Below are 19,342 nucleotides of genomic sequence, written 5' to 3'. Positions count from 1 at the left end.
CATAGAGCCTGAGTCGGGCATTGCTTATCTCAAATGTCTCGAATAGTTGTTGAACGGTCAACTAAGAGTTTAAATGGATGAAGACTTTAACGGCTACAACATGTTAGGTTGCCTGTAGGTCGGATATCAATGCCTCATGCTCTGCTTAATTATTAGTGGTGCGATAGTCCAGCCGAACGAAAATTTGTATCCGGTCTTTCTGTGGTGAGATGAGCAATATGTCGATTCTGCTACCTTACCGAGTGGACGAGCCATCAACATATATCTTCAACGTTGCCTCCGGCTCGACATTCTGGACATCTATGACGAAATCCGCTAAGGCCTGAGCCTTGATTGTCACTCAGGGTTGATATTGTATGTCGAATTCGCTCAGCTCGGTCGTCCATTTGATCAGTCTTCCTGATGACTCGGGGTTGAGAAGAACTTGTCCCAAAGAGCTATTAGTCAGCACGATGATTGAGTGTGCGAGGAAATATGGACAAAGCCTCCGAGCGGCGAGAATCAAAACATAAGCTAATTTTTCCAGATCAGTGTAACGAGACTCTATATCCTTCAATATATGGCTTAAAAAGTATACAGACTATTGTTCTTGGTCGTTCTGCCTAACTAGGGTCGATCCAACGGCATGTTCATTGGATGATAGATAAATCCATAGTAGCTCGCCAACAATCGGCTTGGCCAATATAGGCAAGGAGTTTAGATATTCCTTAAACTCTTCCAATGTCCGATCACACTCGGTGTCCCATTGAAATTTTGTAGCTCGGCGAAGCACTTTAAAGAATAGCAAGCTTCGGTCGGATGACTTGGATATGAATCTGGACAGTGTCGTGATCCGACCGGTCGACTGTTGAGTTTCCTTCAAGTTCTAAGACGACGGCATGTCTTGTAACGCTTTGACTTTACTTGGATTGGCTTAAATGCCCCGCTTGGTGATGATGTAACCCAAGAAGCAACCACTATTCGCGTCGAACAGACACTTGCCCGAATTCAACTTTATTCCATAAGCCCTCAGCGTTCGACAGATTTTCTCGATATCTGCGCACAAGTCAGTAGCTCGGAGGGATTTTATTAATATGTCATCGACGTATACCTCCATGTTATGGTCGATCTACCGTCGGAACACCTTGTTCATCAGCCTCTGGTAAGTAGTTCCGGCATTCTTGAATTTAAATGACATGACGTTGTAGCAGTATGTTCCATCGGCCACAATGAAGTTGACCTTCTCCTAGTCTTCTTAGGCGAACGACACTGTTGGAGTGTATACTGAAAGCCTAAGCTTTGTAAACATTCATTATAAATAAAGAATCATATTTGGTCAAATTGTCTACATTTAGTTGTAGTTGTTCAATTAATTATACTGTAGATAACATAGTATGTGGTGCCACATGCAGAAGACGATGTTATCAGTACCTTATAAATTATAAACAGTAACTCACGACCAAAATGGAAAGGAACAAAGCATTAGAAGGTCGTAGTGTAATTAGGTATCAGTTTATCTTGACTGTATAATTATACTAGTATACTTAGAGTGTATTGAGTAGGACCATTAGAGTCGTTTCTTTTATACTGACTTTATAAAGAAACAAAGACCTCGGTTATTATGGAAGTGTGTGCTCTTAATCCTAATATAATAACAAGCACATATATTTGATATTTATTTCTTTAATTTATCAATGGGTGAGATTTAGTTCGATGAATCAATAAACCCGATAAGTTGGGAAATGATATCACTTATAGTGTGTGTTGTTGATTATAGAAAGAAACTGTGTCCTAGAGATACTAGGTTGATAATGTCCTCAAGAGGAGCTCATAAGGATTGTCATGTTAAACCCTGCAGGCGGACTTAGTCCGACATGACGATAAGGTTGAGTGGTATTACTCTTGGACTAAGATATTAATTAAATGAGTTGTCAGTAACTCACTTAATTAGTGGGCATTCGATATCTTAAACACAGGGAGACTAACACACTCATAATAAGAAGGAGCCCAAAAATGTAATTTGGGATTGGTGCGGTAGTTCAATAATAGTTCTCTAGTGGAATGAATTATTATTGATAAAATTAAGTTCTGTGTTCGGGGCGAACACGGGATGCTTAATTTTATCGGGAGACCAAAACCAATTCCTCCTCTCGGTCCCTATCGTAGCCTCTTATTTATAGAGTACTATACCCACCTATATCCACCTTCTATACCCACCTAAAGGGGGCCGGCCAAGCTAGCTTGGGAACCAAGCTAGGGCCGGCCTAAGCATGAATTGGGGTGGCCGGCCCTAACTTGAACCCAAGCTAGAGGGGCCGGCCATATTAAATTAAAATTTTATTATGTGGAAGATATAATTTATTAAAGAGAATTAAAATTAAATTATCTCTCTTGTAAAAGATCTACAAAGATTAAAGAAAGAGATTAGATCTCTTTCCTTATTTGTAGATTGGTGAGATATTTTATTTTCTCTTTAAAAATTATTCACATGTTGTAAAATTAAAATTATGGAAATTTCTTTTTATCAACCATGAAGAGATTTTGAAGAGAAATTTTAATTTTAAAATTTCCGGAAACAAATTAGGAAGTTTTAATTGTTGATTGAAACTTGTCTAATTTGATTTCATGATGTGGCCGGCCATTAGAATTTAATTGGGGAAATTTTATTTAATTTTTCTCAATTAAATCATGTCAAGGAAATTAAGGAAATTTTATTGTAATTAAATTTCCTAATTTACCTAGGCCAAGGAATATAAAAGAAGGGGTGAGGGTGCCTTCATGAGACACAACCTCTATTGTTTCTCTCCCTCTTTTGTTCCTTGGTGTGGCCGGCCATCATCATCATCATCCTCTCCCTCTCTTCCTCTTGTGGTGGTCGAACCTCTCTCTCCCCTTGGAGCTCTTGCGGTGGCCGGATACTACTTGAAGAAGAAGAAGAAGAAGGAGAGAAAGCTTGCATCTCTTGGAGCTTGGTTGGTGTTTTGTTCTTCATCCTTGGTAAAGCTTCTTTGTGGCCGAACCTAGCTAGGAGGAGAAGAAGGTGGTTGGTGGTTTCTCATCTCGGAAGATCGTTGCCCACACAACGTCCGAGGTTAGAAGAGGAATACGGTAGAAGATCAAGAGGTCTTTCTAAAAGGTATAACTAGTAATTTTTCTTTCCGCATCATACTAGTTATTTTTGGAAATAATACCAAATACAAGAGGCATGCGATTCTAGTATTTCGAATATGTTTTTCGATGTTGTGTTCTTTTGTTTTCTTTTTCCTTGTGATTTGATTGTTCTTTTTGGTTAACCTAAAGTTATTTTAGGAAATTAAATATTAGATTTCTATAAAATGTTTTGTCTAGTCGGTGGTGGTTGCTCCCATATCCAAGAAGGCCATGTGCCTCGCCACGTCAGTACTGGGAACCAATTATGGAAATTAATATTTAATGGAATTAATAACTTAAGGTGATTTGGGTCGAACGTGTTAAGTTCCGCAGGAGATCCAAGTCAAAACCAAAAAGAACAAATAGATTAAGTTTTGGATCAAACGTGTTAAGTTCCGCAGGCGATCCAAAATTTAATTTAAAAGAACACATGGTAGCTAGGAAAAGGTTCAGACCTTTGTACAAAATTTTTGTACAGTGGAACCTATAGGTTTTCCGAGTAGCAACCAACAGACACTTGGTGATACCCTTGGTATGAGTCGAGCATGCAGATCAGCTCGCAAGCCGCCGTTGAGCCCACCATTTGGTCTATCCTGGGTAATGGATAGAAGTCTTTTGGGCATGCCTTGTTCAAATCACGGAAGTCGATGCAGACCCGTCATTTATTGCCGGCTTGGAGACTAACACGACATTGGCTAGCTAGCTCGGGAATTGAACTTCCCTAATATGGTCGGCCTCCAGCAACTTCTCTATCTCCACCTGGATGATCAAATTTTGCTCCGCGCTGAAGTCCCTCTTTCATTGCTTCACCGATCGAGCGTTCGATCGAACATGAAGCTCATGTTGAGCCACACTCGGGAAGATACCGGAAAGCTTGTGTGTCGACCATGCGAACACATCATGATTTTGCCTAAGGCAGACGACCAACTCTGCCTTCTTCTCCACCCCCAGGTCGGCAGCGATAAAGGTGGTTGCTTTTGTTCGGCTGGGGTAAGTCTAAACCTCCTCCTTTTCTTCGTACACCAATGTAGCAGGTTTTTTAGTGATTGTGTTCGCCCCTAAGCGCGGATTCTTTCGAGCGCTTCTAGCTTTGGATTTGACCATCTTGACATAGCATCGTCGAGCATCCAGTTGATCGCCTTTGACTTCGTCCACCCGGTCGTCCACCAGGAACTTGATCTTTTGGCAGTATGTAGACACTGCAGTCCGGAATTCGTTGAGGGTCGGTCGACCCAAAATGACGTTGTAGGCCGACGGTGCGTCCACCACGATGAAGTTTGTGGTCCTGGTTCTCCTTAGTGGCTCTTCCCCAAGCGAGATGTCCAGTTGGGCCTATTCGAGCGATAGTACTTCATTGCCCGTGAAACCCTAAAGAGGGGTCGTCATGGGCAGCAACTCATTTTGATCAATTTGTAATTGATCGAACGCCTTCTTGAAAATGATGTTCACCGAACTCCCTGTATCAACAAAAGTTCGATGAATAGTATAATTAGAAATTACTGCCCGGATGATCAACACGTCGTCGTGAGGGATCTCCACTCCCTCCAAATCGCTAGGGCCGAAGCTTATCTCAAGCCCTTCGGCCTTCTCCCTGCTGCATCCCACTACGTGGATCTCCAATCGCCGAGCGTACAACTTTCTGGCTCTGTTAGAGTCACCGCCGGCCGGCCCACCGGCAATCATGCCTATTTCTCCTCGAGCGGCGTTGCTTCTGTTTTCTTCTTCCCGAGAGAAGGGTCTATTTCGCTCAGCCAGGACTCGGGAGGGATCAGTGTTATCCCTCCGCTGGTGCTGATGGTGCCGCTCAAGCGCCCTTCTTTAGTCCTCTCGTCACCCGGTAGATCGTTATCTATGTCTCCTATCAGAAGTTGAAGATCGGCGATGGTATCCTCTCGGCGCCGATTGGTTGTCGATCAGAGTCAGATCGTAGTAGGCGCGCGTGTTGTGCGTCGCTAACTAGTGAAAGGAGCATAACATTGGCGTCCATACCTTTCCTCTTGTCGTCTTCTACTGACTGGAGGTCACATGTTGCACGACATGTGTCCTGGCCTCCTGGTGCGACCACTCTCCCTCTACTCTGGGCCCTTTGGCCAATTAGTGGCTGCTCGACGGTCGCCACTCGGGCGCCGACGCCGGCTCGGCCGACATTTCCTTCTTCCTCGCTGCCTGGGTTCTTCCACATTTATGTATTCATTGGCCTTTCTGAGTAGGTGATTGAAGTCCCTAAACGACTTCCTGATAAGCGATCTGAAGAATTCTCCTTCGACGAGCTCTTGAGTGAAGGCGTTCATGATCGTCTCGAATGAGACCAAGGGGATATCCATGGCATAGAAACATGCTTTAAGTATTTAGCTTCTAACTCCTTGTCTTCCCTTGAAGCTCTAACTCCGGTGGAGAAACAAAAAAGGGCGGGGAACTTTCTTAGGACCGGCAGCAACATCCAAGGTGAGACTTTTAAGGGTAAGGTTTAAATAGAAGAGGGAGCTTAGAACCTTATTTTTCTTTTTATATACTAAGTCATTAATTGCATTAATTTCATACACATTTATATCCATATACTAATTTTATATTTATTTATATCCATGTATCTATCACATATACATGGTAATATATTTAATTCATATTATAATTTCTTAATACTAAAATCATTAATTTGATATTGAATCAAATCTCTTATATATATATCCATATATATCATATATCAACGTTACATATTAAAATCTCCTGTATATGTCTTATAATTTTTCTATTTTCATTATTTATGCTATATACTTTATATTTCTTATATTATTTATATGGATCAAATTTCCTATATATATCCATCACATACACAAAATAATATATAATTCACACTTATAGTTACCTAGTTATGATATACATGTTACGTTATGTTATATAAAATATATTAATCTTATATTTTAGAAACACAAAATAATATATAATTCACACTTATAGTTACCTAGTTATGATATACATGTTACGTTATGTTATATAAAATATATTAATCTTATATTTTATTTCTACATTGATTAGATGAATAGCCCATAAAAATTTATACACTATATCTTTATAAATTTTATTATATTAAGTCATAAAAATTTATTTTCATATATTATATAAATTTTATCTACATAATAAATCTTATAACTTTATATAAAAATCTATTTACATCAATTATATAAATTTTTATATATTATTTGCATGGGTTATTATTTACTAAGTCATATAAATTTTATATACATGAGTTATATAATTTTATATACACATTTGTTTTTTTAATTAAATTTTATACATATTTATATTTTTCTTTATACGCATTATCCTTTTCCTAATTAATTTGTACAAGATGAATATTACATTTGGATTATATATAATTATCTTAATTATATATATTAATCTGAATTTAATAATTATTTAGTAATTTAATAAAAATTTATATCATGTGTCATTTAAGTTTTTTATACATATTTATGGAATTATATCATATCAATTTTCTTTTCTTACGTGATCACCGAAATATATTAGAAATATTATTACTTATAATATTTATCACTAATTAATTATATTAATTGCATATGGTGTACTACTATGTCAAAATATTAATCAAGTAACTAATATAATAATTTCAGTTAACATTCACATTATAAAACGTTATTATTATTTTAGGCGTTGTAGACCAACACTAGTCGCCCAGACTTCGAGCACCTGGACACACCCGGACAAGTGTCAATTTCAGAGTTGACTCTTTGTCCGGCCTTCCGCTCTGGTCGCTTAGATGATGCTCTGGCCTTCCAAAGTTGAGCTCACCTGAACCCAACTCCAGCGTTCTTCTCGAGCAAGCTTCTGCTCTGACTTCTGGTCTTTCGGAAGCGTCGCGCGCGTCTTTCTTGCTCCACCAACGTACTCTTCCCACAACTTCTCGTCCCTCAGATGCACTGAGTCCGTCGACTTGATTCTCGTGTCATCCTTCTCGTCTGCCGCATCTTCTGCTTGACTTCTTGTGTTCCTAAGTCCCTGCACACTCAGACGCAAAACATCAAATATCGCAGAACCTAACTTGACTTGATTGATCACATCAAAATCAACATGGGGTACTTACAGGTTGAACCTTTTAACATACGCTCTCAGCGCCTCGTTAGGCCCTTGCTTGAGGGAAAATAGGCTAAGTGTGGTCTTGTGGTATCGGCGGCTGCTGGTGAAGTGATGAAGAGATGCCTTGCAAAAATCTTTAAAATAGCAATGGACTCGGTCGAGAGTCAGTTGATTCATCTTTGCGCCCAACCAAATAGAGTGGTAAGGAACACTCGACACTTGACGTGATCTGTATACTAATGAAGAATAGTTGCATTTTTAAATTTGAATAGATGGTCCTCTGGGTTGGTCGTTCCTCCGTATGCCCCGATCGTTAAGAGTCGAAAGTGGCTCGACAATTTGTCCTCCATTATTTCCTGGGAGAATGACATATTGACTCGCTTGGGGGAGCTACTAGCCATTGGAACTTTCCCCTTTCGGATGTCCTGACCTGGCGTGTTTTCAAAAGATGATCTTTGTGGCCTTTCCACTTGGCTCATATCATCAAAGGGTATGCGGAACATCGATCAATGATACATGACCGGGGATGAGCGCACGGGCGAAAGGTTGATAGGCTACGCAGGTGCTTGCATGAATCTGGCTGGAGGGAAGGAATCGGTTGGAACCCAGTTGGCCCTCCACTCAGGTTCATAGTTTGGTATGTGGGTCTGTCATTAATATAGTCGGGTCATTTGGCAAAGGACCCTCGGCTGCTATTTGTTGTTGTTGCACAAGCCTCTGCGCTTGGGCAGTTATTAGCAACTCCAAATCTTCGTGCAACAAAGTAACTGTAGTGAACCGTCCAATCTCCTCCATTTTGCGTTTCAAATTCAAGCTAAGTTCCCACAGACGACACCAAATTTAATTCTGTCTGAAATCGGGGAAGATGGTGCGCTGGGTACGAGACTCTATTATTGATTGTGAGAAGACTCTGAACTAGCAGTGGTGTACACCAAGTGATCCTGTATACCAAAAGAAATGGAAATAGGGAGAAAAAACGTCAACAATCGAGCCAGGGAGGGGGTCCTGAAGACAGACACTCTGACACTCAAGTCAATGAATGATTAAAAGGAAAAGGAATGCAATGGACAGTGGAAATGAACAATGGAATCTGAGTGTCTTAGGTTGTGTCGCGTAATGTAACGTACCTGTGCTTATAGATGAAGACCCCCTTTTATAGTGTTACTTTTACTTTCTGCACGAATCTCGATATATTTTCGAAAAAATGACCTACCTTTCTATCATTTTGATAATTTTCCAAAAATGGGCTCACCCTTTGTGTTCCGCAGTGTAGAAGCTAACTGCACAGGAATATTCCCTTAATAATGAATATTAAACCGTTGAGTACGTGGGCTACCTATATGCTTAATGGCCTCACCCTTTATCTTTGCACTTTCACAATGGCAAACTATCAGATTTCTGCAGTATTTCAGGAATGCTTCAGACTTGCTGAGCTTTAAACGATGGCAATTACAAGTCTATAATACTGAACGAGGAGAAGAAAAAAAAAACTAAAACTAAAATTTCATTTCAATGCAGTTAGCAATATTGGAAGATACTTCGAACAGAGACTCCTTAGATGCTAATATCTCTTCGAACAGCTCGCTGTTGGTGCGACTTTTCAGCTTTTGCAATCCGACTTGCTTTAATTCATCCGTTATCTTCTTCTGATTCGAGAGAAACCCTTCAAATGTCTTGGTGGGCATTTTCATTTGTAATTTAATTAGCTCTACTTGTGTCAAGCCATGAAGCAAGTGACCGTCCATTGCTGTTTTATTGGCGCTCTGTATATAAGCCGAATCTGCAGAATCTACACGTATATCAAACTCGGTATTGTAGTAATTGCACTTCTTGAGCAACTCGGTGAATAACATAGTTGACGATTGATCTTTCAGATTGAAGTGGAGGTTGAAAAACAGGGCTTTCTCTTTGCCTTCCGGAGGAATAAATTCATCGATTTCATTTCCTGCTGCTAATATCTGTCAATCAAAGGAAATCATATTATACAAATATATCAAGGAGAGTATGCATGAATTAAGAAGGTCAGCTTAATTTATCGATCTTCTCTCACGTCTGGGGCTGTGCTAGAATTCAGCATGATCCAAGCGGCTCTCGATGGAAAAGCAGCTCCGAAGAGAGTCATCAACGCATCTGGAAGATCATCCTGCGGTTCGAGGTCGAGAAGGAATGACGCGTTCCGGAACTTGGGCGCCTCAATGCAGAGCACAGTGACGACGTCGACGACGAGATACTCGAGCTTTGGGGCCTGGATGTCGATGGCGTTGACGATGGGGCTCGAGGAGAATAGGACTAGATGCTTGATGGAGGCGGAGTGGATGCTTAATTTGTCTGTGCCGCGATCGAAACCGCAGCAACGGATGAACTGCACAGTCTCGAGAAAGGGGGAGGAGGCGAGGATGGAGAACAGGACATCAACGTGAAGGAGGCAAAGTTCGATTTTGAGGGAGGTGAGATTGGTGCAGGGAAAGGGCGAAGAGGGGCGGCGATCGTAGCACCACCACATCATCGGGATATCGATTCTGATCAATGAGAGACTCCTCAAGGACTTGATGCCGAAGACACAGAGTTGCCTGGCGTTGCAAATGAACCATCTGTTGTTGGAGGCTTCGACGATGAGATCTCGTACGCCCGCCTCGACGAGCATCGGTTTCAAGCATTTGGGGAAGTCGATGTAGTCGTTGTGGAGGACTATGCGGAATTGGCGGAGCAGGGTACGCGAGGGGAAGGTGGATATTTTGGGGGTGTAGTGGCTGCCATAGGGGAGGCCGACGTCCAAGCGGAAGGTGTCCAGTCGGGGGATGAGGGAGGGGAGGCGGCGGCGGAAGTCGGAGCAGGTGGCGGAGAGGGCGACGCACTGCTTGATGGTGAGCAAGGAGAGGATGGAGAAGAGGATGTCGTTGGGGAGGAAAGTGAGGCGGTCCTCCGGCTGGCCACCCTGATGCTGCGCATCGTTGCGGCGGCGGCGGTCCGCCGCCTGCTCACGCGGGTTCTCATCGTAGTCCATCGTTATTTTTTTTTAAAAAAAAATATAAATTACAATGAGGATTAGTCGTCGTATTTATCATGAATTTGTTCTTGATACGGAAGTAGTAGATTTGATTAATGGTTTAATTATGGATGTACGAACAAATATATACAGATTTTATATCCATATTATCGTGATTCTAAAATTCTATTCTAAATATAAAAACAAATTTCCCTTTTATCTCACATGAGTCTATCAAGTTATTTTTTTTATATGATATTTATTTCCTCATGTGCATTATTACCAGAAAACTCGAGACCCTTTTTCTATAAACTTTCATTCAATATAACATGTTCCAATTATAATTATTCATTAATTATTATTAAAATAAAATATTAATAACTATATTATAAAAATAAATCTATGATTTTGTCCATATTTCATAATTTATTTCCATTTATTATAGATATATAAATTTAAATATTTTTTAATTTATAAGATTTTTTATTTTTTCCATTTATTTTCTTTAAAATTATTTTTTTATGATATTTATTTCCTTATTGTATTATTTGATGAAAATTTAACTCCTAACAAGTTGTCTTTTTAGATCATTGTTTCTAAATCTATTTCGATAATAACTATTGTAGGTGGAAGAGATGATCTCAAACAAACGATGGCTAAGAAAGGCAACTAAAAATCTTAGTTAATGATAACTACAAGGAAAAGCATTGGAAAATTTAATTTTAAATAAGGAAAAAAATTTTAATTATTATAATCATGAAAAGGTCCATTTAAAAAAATATTAAATTAGCCTCTAATTAAAATATTTTTGATCAATTTAGTAAAAAAAATATATATTATAAAAATATTTTATGTATAATATTGTTAACTAAATTAAATTCAAAATTTTAATTTATTTTAATATGTAATAATAGTTACTTCTTATATTATATAAGTGTCAGAGTAAATAATATTTTAAATATGGAAAATATGATAGAGTTTTTTATTTATTCAAAAAAGTGGCATCTTCTTGTAAGGTAATGTCGGCCAAAGCTCAAGAGCAAAAAAAGTTCAGGATTTAGAAAGAATTTAGCTCTAATAATGTTGATTTTTTTAAAAAAAATCTCAAACTTAATCCCTTTTTATATATAGTACTATTTATTCTTCTTAATAAATTTTCTTAACAAAACTAAATAAATTTATTTAAAAACCAATAAAGAGGTCCAACCTATTATATTTTTGGGTAAAAATAATATAATAAATATTTATTAAATATTTTGATAAAAGATGAAAAAAAATAAAATTTTATTTCAATACTAACTGGAAGATACTTTGAACACCCGAACTTAATCTTTGAATGCTTAAATTTCTTCCATCAGATTTGAGAGAAAAATATCAAATCTGCTATTTGGTTCAATCTCGTCGAGCCATGAAATAATTACTGTTTATCTTTCCGCGTCATGAAGGCAAGAAGGAAAGAACGACGTGATCTGGACCTTGGGCGCTTCGATGTGCAGCGAGCAGTGGAAATTCAAATTAAATCCAACCTGATTGGGTTGGATAATTGTTTTAAAAATTTTGTTTAGATATTATCCGAATCTGAATTAAATCGGAAATCCGCCTATTATTATATATGAATTAAATCTAATTTATTCATCATGATAATAAAATATACAATTGCTTGAAGTTGAGATTATTTTATATGTATTTAGTCTTGATGAAATATGTATTTATGAATAATATATTTTGATAATTAAATTTTTAAAGATTGAGATTTATGTTTCTAAGAATGATTATGACCATTTTAATATAAAAATAAATTAATCATCTATTTTTTTATTAGGCCATACATTTTATATTTATTAGGATGATATTAAATGAAAGTTTTGATAAAAATAATTAAATGTAAATTTTATAAATTTTTTTTTTTTTTTTATTTTGCGAAGGTTATAAAGTTCCTCCTAGACACACTCGATATTACTCAAATATCTAACTTATGAGTGCTTAATTAACTATATCGGATAGTGATCGATAAGGATGAATCCAGAAATTTTAAAGCGGTAAAAATCCAGATATCATAAATAAATATAAAAAAATCATCATATAACAAAAAAAAAAATAATTGATGAAAATTACTAATAAAGTGTATTTCTGAAAAAAAAAATTCTTTTGATTCAGGCATTCGCTATAGATTATTGGAGGAGTCTCCGGAGATTATTTATTAATTATAATTTATATGTAAATTTTTTAAAAAGTAATATAGTAATAGTTATAAATAATATATTAATAAAATTTATTTAAAACATAATAGTACTATTACTTATAACTCTATTAGTATGATATTTTATTATTTCATATCAAAATATTTAGAGAGTGACAATTATTCCCTTAGAGCATCAACATCAATTTCTCTATTTTTATATCTAAAATTTAGAGTAAATAACTCGTTTTATTAAATTTAGACAATCATTTTTCACTACATAATACATTAATCATCCTAAAATTTTCATTATCTTTAATTTTTTATTGTTTTCATCTTTTTTTTCCTATTTTTTTTATTATTATATTTATGAAATGAGTGGAATGAGAGTGATAAAAAAAATGAGTGGATGGTGAAAAATTGAAAAGAAATATTATTTTATTATTAGAGTAGAGACTTCATTGTCTAAATTTAGTAAATCACTATTGATCAAGGGAATAGATAGGATAATTGACATAAACATTCTTTTAGTTATTTTGTCTAAAATTTAGAGTAAAATTTTTAGATAGGATAGTTGATATGGATGTTTTACGTTTAGTGGAGCCGCCCTCGATCTTCAACGATTCTTGATGTTTAAGTCATTGAGAAGTGAAGCAGCAAGGAATGACAGTTTTGATCAGGTATTTTTTTCCTACCTTATATGTCGGGTACCCAATATAGCAACAGATGAGCTGCAGGGTTTGGAGATATTTTTTTTTTCTCTAAGAGCATATATTCATCGTGAATTGATCTTACTCTATTATAATAAATTTATCATTCTATAATCAATTGGACATTCCATTAGATATTCATTACAAAAGATACATCTCCCATTTAGAGGAAAAAATTCATATCTAGATGATCACCTAAATATCCTACCACGGACGTCTAAGCCCCGGGGACCACTGGCGGAGCCATGAATTATATCTCACCTGGGCTAAAATTGTCATCCGGGCTAAAAGTCCTTTTTCTCCCTTTGAAAATCCAAAATACAAGGGGTGAAGAAGTAAAATCAGTCTAATCACCAACTGGACCCCTCGGGCTATAGCCCGAGTAAGCCAATGCTCGGCTCCGCCATTGCCGGGGACAATCCAAGACCTATATATATATATATATATATATATATATATATATAGAACTTGTAATGATTTGTTTTTTTTAAGAAACATCAAAGTTAATTTGTTTATCTTTACAATTTAAATGTACCTTAACAAGGCTTTATCAATTAAATGAAAAAAAAAGGTGGCGTGAGCTTAGTCGTACAATATTTAGGCTATTCCACTTCGAGAAAAGAATATGAGACAATATTTCTAACAAACTAAAATGAAAAACAAAAAAAAACAAGAAAAAGGGAAATTTGAAGTAGCATATGTAATTACTTAATTAATTCCAATGCCGGTGAAAAAATGGCGTCTGATTGGGTCAACTGACGCGGACATTCTACTTCCTTGTAACAAAAAAAAACACAGGCTGATCAGGATTAATGAAAGATTATAAAAAATATATATAAAAATTCAGTTAATTTTATTAATTAGTCTTGATTGACCGATTTTATCTAGCCCCAGAACAAGATTAATGGAAGATTAAGCTGTCTCGCCCGATTGCTATGACCACTCGCCATCGAGTTCGAATCAATCAACTAATCAATTAAAAACCAACATATGCTTCCTATTAATTAAATTAAATGATTGTGCTTTTGGTTCATGACAAACTTTATTCAATTCCTCGAGAATTTTTTAAGTATTTATTTTTTCAATAAAAGGAAAATTTAAAATATTAAGCCCATTATTTAATCAATTGAGTTTTTTTTTTTAAAAAAAAATAATCTAAGTAGCTAACCTTTGATCCAACTTGTTCTCAAGGTGGACGGTTCAAGTAAATTATTCTATCATAGTAAAATATCCAACAGAATTGATTAGATCGGACAAATTAGATGACACTATTTGGCGAATTAAATTGGTTGAAAAAGATAAGTTTGGCCAATGAGTTAAATAAGCCTTAGAATAAATTGCCTAATCAAGAAAGTCAAATAAAATGAATCAAGTAAACTATATAAATAAATTATATCATATGGGACACAATTTTAACATCTGAACAAACCAAAATTTGTTGAATTTATACTAATCGTTTGAATCGATCAATCTAATCTAATCTAATATTTTTTTCTTTTTCTGTTTTTTTCCTCCTTTTGTTCTGTTCTTCGTATTATTATTATTATTATTATTTTACTTTTAATCAGGTTGGGTAATATAGAACTTGAGATGACAGGTCTGGTCCCACGAAAATTTTTCACCAATCGCGGCCAGCCCAGAAGCTCAGCATTTTTTGATTACGCTCCTTATTTGGAGAAAAAATTTCTACAAATACTTTATAATTGGGATTCAAACTACGAGTATTTTGGAAGATAATCTAAATATCCTACCACGACATCATCATCCCGGAGACTACTTTTAAAGAAATAAGAACGTACAGTTGCAGGGTCGATTCCTTCTTTCTTCCGCTGCTGTTGACGTGGAGATTATTACTCGCCAACCAACGGTCGGAGCCCACTGAACAGACGCAGAGAAGAGAATTAACAACGGGCAGCTTTCCGATGGCCGCCGGTGACGTGAAAGCTCCACCGCCACCGCTAGAGGTTGCGATGTCATATTGATCATATTGGCCGGAAGTTGTGGAACATTCCAATCATTGAAAGCGGATTAAAATAAAAATCAAACTACTTTAATTGTTTGTGTTTTTTTTTTTCGATTTTATTGTTTGATTCTGAAGTGATAAGAACTGTCACCGTCGCCATGAACGAAGGCTGGAGCAAACAAGAACTCGTGCGACTGCATAATCTTCAATTCATTCACGTAAAAGAGAATATTTTGGATCGAGGACGAAACAACTACGAAAAAATAATAAACAACAGAAATCAGTGCGCCGTCCTTCGTCGACAACAACATCCGCACTGCTGCCGGCTCCTGTTCAGAATTTGACCAACAGAAGTGCCATAAACTACGATGAGCAGGCAGCCGGCGGCGGCTATAAAGACCCGCTCTTTCTTCCTCCAGGGATCGATCTCAGTTCAATCTTTGCTAGTTTCTGTTTCTTCCTTTGTCGTCCCTGGTCGATTAGTGCGCACAAGCGCCGTCGCTTTCTCTTGATGTTCGATTTGGCGTTGCCTGCTCGTGAAGCCGCCAAATTCCATTTCCTGTTCAGCCATTACTAACAAACAAGCTTGGAAAGCAAGAAGAAGAGGCAAAATCCCGTCTTGCGGGCGAAGGAAAGCGGAAAAGTCGTTCCTTTCTGCGCGAGCGGCGAGTTCGACGGATTGAGGGGCGGAGAAGGGAAGAAGAGATGGCGAGTTTAGGGTTAGAGGCGGAGATTACGACCGGCTTTGGTGATTTCTTCGGAGAGCTTAAGGTTCATTCTCTTCTACCTTGTCGTTGGAAAAGATTGTAAATCTAGGGTTTCCCTGGTTCTTCATCGTTCATGCCGATTTGTTGGAACAGCAAATATGGACAGAGATTGGGGAAAGCAAGGAAGACATGGACCGCATGGTGTTGGAATTGGAGAGCGAGTGCAGGCAGATATACCAGAAGAAAATCGAAGAAGCCAGCAGAGCTAGGGCTCACCTTCATCACTCAGTGGCGGCCAAAGAAGCAGAGGTTGCTTCTCTTGTCGCCGTTCTTGATGAACACACTCTCCATCGAAAGGTACGTAATATCGTCACAAGTGATATCACTCACTGTTTGATTCAACTGCAAATGGAATTTGAGGATTCAATCTACATACTAGAGATTAGAGATCTATCTACCATTTTGAAAAAACTTCAGCTACTGTTGGTTTAAGAACATGTTTATTTTGCAATTTTGCAATTTATGGTGATTGTGTCAGTTAGAATTCATAGCAGTTCCCTGTTGTGTAGATGGAGAAGTTGTCATTGAAGGAGCAGCTTGCTTCAGTTACCCCTCTTTTGGAAGTTCTACGCGAAATAAGAGCGGAACGATCGAGACAATTCACCGATGTGCAATCGCAGATTGAGAAGATTAAAGCAGAGATTGAAGGAACCACTTGCCATCATCCTCCAACTAATGCTGTTGAGATCGAACAAGATGACTTGTCGATTCGAAAACTCACCGAGTATCAGTTACAGTTAAAGGGACTCCAGAAGGATAAGGTATGGATTACTCTACCTGGTTGAAGGATGTCAGAAGAAAACTATAAGTTCTTCATCTAAATTTTCTTTTATGTTACTTTGCCATTGATTTTATACTTCTTTGAAAGCTAGGGGAATAAGTTTTTGCAATTTGTATGTTGGTCTGACTAAAAAAAACTCTTCTTCTTCAGTCTGATCGCCTTCAGAAAGTTTTGGAGTTTGTAAATGAGATTTACTCTTTATGTGGTCTGCTCGAAGAGGACTTTCGAAAGACAGTCGATTCAGTGCACCCTAGCTTGCACGATAATGGTGGAAAACATTCGACAAACATTAGTGATTCAACACTCGAGGGACTATCCCAAGCCATCCTGAAGCTAGAAACCGAGAAGAAGATACGAAAAGATAAGGTTGATGATGACCTACAAGTCTAATTCTCAATGATAAAATTTTGACACAGCATTTTTGATTTGTAGATATGGCAAGCAGCGAGATCACTGATGAATCTGTGGAACATGATGGAGACACCGGACGAAGAACGAAAATACTATGGAGAAATAGTGCAGATTCTGGGATCACCTGAACATGACATTGGGTGCTCAGGTGGCTACTCTCTTGGCACAATTGAGAAGGTTAGATTTGTTGAAGCTTTACTGACTAAATTTCGAAGGAAAACCAGTTTACCAGAGTATTGTTCTTAACAGTTGGAGGCTGAACTTGAGAGGCTGATAAGCCTGAAAGAGACTAGAATAAGAGAACTTGTTCTGATTAAAAGGGCAGAACTAGAGGAGATATGCAGAACTGCACACATTGAACCTGATACGAGCACAGCTCCAGAGAACGTCAATGCAGCGATCGATTCGGGTAAATGTAGCACACACATTTGAAACCATGTAATGAAGAACATATGTCATCAAGTCACTTGTTGTGATTCTTATCGGTTTCCAGGTGTTCCGAGTTCATCTGAACTTCTTGCTAACATCGAAATGCAAATTTCAAAAGCCAAAGAACAAACTGTTATCAGGAAAGAAATCATGGATGGAGTAAACAAATGGCTCGCGGCATGTGATGAAGAGAGTTGGCTGGAAGATTATGATCAGGTAGAATAATTATCATTTCTATTGCTAAGTTAGAATTAGATTGTAAAATCTAGTTTTACACTCTCCTTAGATTTTGGACTGCATGCATTGAAGAATCATTCAAATGGATTCATACAACAATGTCATAATTCTCTACTTTGTTCATCGATCGACCATGTTTAAGTTACTTAACGATCGACTGACTGACTTGGCTTCGTCTGGATTCAGGATCCAAACAAGTACATTGCTGGAAGAGGTTTCCACTTGAATCTAAAACGAGCGGAGAAAGCACGAGCTGCCGTCAATAAAATCTCAGGTACAACCTGGTTGGCCTGCTTTACTGTTTCATTTAGTCTTTTGATTGAATCACTTAGTTTTTGTTGCAGATATGGTCGACAAATTACTGAACAAAATATTCGTGTGGGAGATAGAAAGACGGATGCCTTTCTTGTATGATGGGGTAAGAGGATTTTGATTCTTTATCTGGAACTAATGTGGCATCTGGTGGTTTATCTTTTGGTTTTGCTTTTACTTGTTACAGGTTTCATTGGTGTCCATATTGGAAGAGTACAAATTGTTAAGGCTACAGAAGGAAGAATTGAAAAGGCGATATCGAGTATATATACATTATTCTTGATTTCTTGTCAATCATCCCTCTTCCATATTTTTGCGTTATTTTTTACTTGCTATTGCTGTTGTTCTTAACAGGAGCAAAGGAAACTGCGAAATCTGTTCCCCACAGGGAAGGAAGCAGTTTATGTGTCTAAATTGAGTTCAAGGAGGAACAACAATTTCAGAAGGAAGCCAAATGAAAATGGCTCCATGACTCCTACTCCACAGTGGGTCACCGTTGCCGGCAATGCAAGCCCCGAGTTACTCATACACCGATCCCGTTCTCGTGGTTCTGGTATGTACTTCAAGGAGATGCGGCATCTGTCCGGCACATCGTTGAACTTTGGTCCAATGTCAGGAGAGGATACACTATCTTTGTTCAAGTCCATTACAAGTTCTGAACCTGAGTCTCCACCCCTCACTTAACTCTCAGGTTTGTTCCATTCAATAATCGAAATGCAAGTACATCGATTTCCATCATAATTTGCAGGAATACAAGTCTGATCTAAGAGCATTAGTGTGTTAAGAAGAGTTGGTAGATAAAGGAAATGGCTTAGTGGTTCTTTCAGGTGTCCTTTGCACTGCACTTAACTTCAAGCTTTAAGAAGCTTTATACAATTGTTCTATTAATATTCAGTTGAGTTTATAAGCATAAACTATGATCTTCATAACTATTTTGAATGACAAGCCAAAGCTTCTTCACAAAGGCATAGAGATTGGTAGCAATGGATCATGTGTGTGCCATAATTCAGAAATCATTTTTCTGCATTTTTGTTTGGTTTCAGGAAGTTCGACGGCAAGATCAAATGCTAAACACGCATGCAATGACAAGAATCCTGAAAGTTTATTCGTTCAATCAATTTTCTGTAAACAAACTCATTAATTAGATGTTCTAATCCTCTGTAACATCAGCTATCTGGAATAGAAGTTGTGTGGTGCATCTGTCATGATTCGAATCATCGGAGATTTAGATCTCTCCATCCCACAACTCTCTGGGGACTTATAAGGTCCAGCAAACAAGTAGAAGATCAAAGAAAACGCGAGCTAAAGCAAGAACCAAGTCGAAAAAGTGTCCAGATTCTGCAGCA

At 37.6% G+C, this 19,342-nt stretch overlaps 1 protein-coding gene across 1 annotated transcript; it reads left to right on the top strand.

Annotated features, from left to right (window-relative positions):
* Positions 1 to 15,292: 15,292 nt before the first annotated feature.
* Positions 15,293 to 19,201, top strand: LOC122047774 (65-kDa microtubule-associated protein 6-like). The gene is made up of 12 exons (XM_042609243.1): positions 15,293 to 15,830; positions 15,920 to 16,123; positions 16,336 to 16,587; positions 16,758 to 16,973; positions 17,040 to 17,195; positions 17,268 to 17,427; positions 17,512 to 17,663; positions 17,871 to 17,958; positions 18,029 to 18,102; positions 18,184 to 18,258; positions 18,351 to 18,687; positions 19,040 to 19,201. The coding sequence occupies exons 1-11, from the start codon at positions 15,765 to 15,767 to the stop codon at positions 18,678 to 18,680; spliced, it is 1,773 nt and encodes a 590-aa protein (XP_042465177.1). The 5' UTR covers positions 15,293 to 15,764; the 3' UTR covers positions 18,681 to 18,687; positions 19,040 to 19,201.
* Positions 19,202 to 19,342: the final 141 nt, after the last annotated feature.

Source organism: Zingiber officinale, chromosome 2B, assembly GCF_018446385.1.
Source record: "Zingiber officinale cultivar Zhangliang chromosome 2B, Zo_v1.1, whole genome shotgun sequence".
Taxonomy (NCBI): domain Eukaryota; kingdom Viridiplantae; phylum Streptophyta; class Magnoliopsida; order Zingiberales; family Zingiberaceae; genus Zingiber; species Zingiber officinale.
Note: the sequence above shows the minus strand (reverse complement) of the source record. Positions and strands in the feature narration are given on the sequence as shown.

Bases quoted from the DNA above. Each gene is read 5' to 3' on its own strand.
- LOC122047774 (XM_042609243.1), top strand. From the start codon at position 15,765: ATGGCGAGTTTAGGGTTAGAGGCGGAGATTACGACCGGCTTTGGTGAT. The intron at 17,428-17,511 runs GTAAATGTAGCA...ATCGGTTTCCAG, and splicing joins CAATGCAGCGATCGATTCGG to GTGTTCCGAGTTCATCTGAA. The intron at 17,959-18,028 runs GTACAACCTGGT...TTTTTGTTGCAG, and splicing joins TGCCGTCAATAAAATCTCAG to ATATGGTCGACAAATTACTG.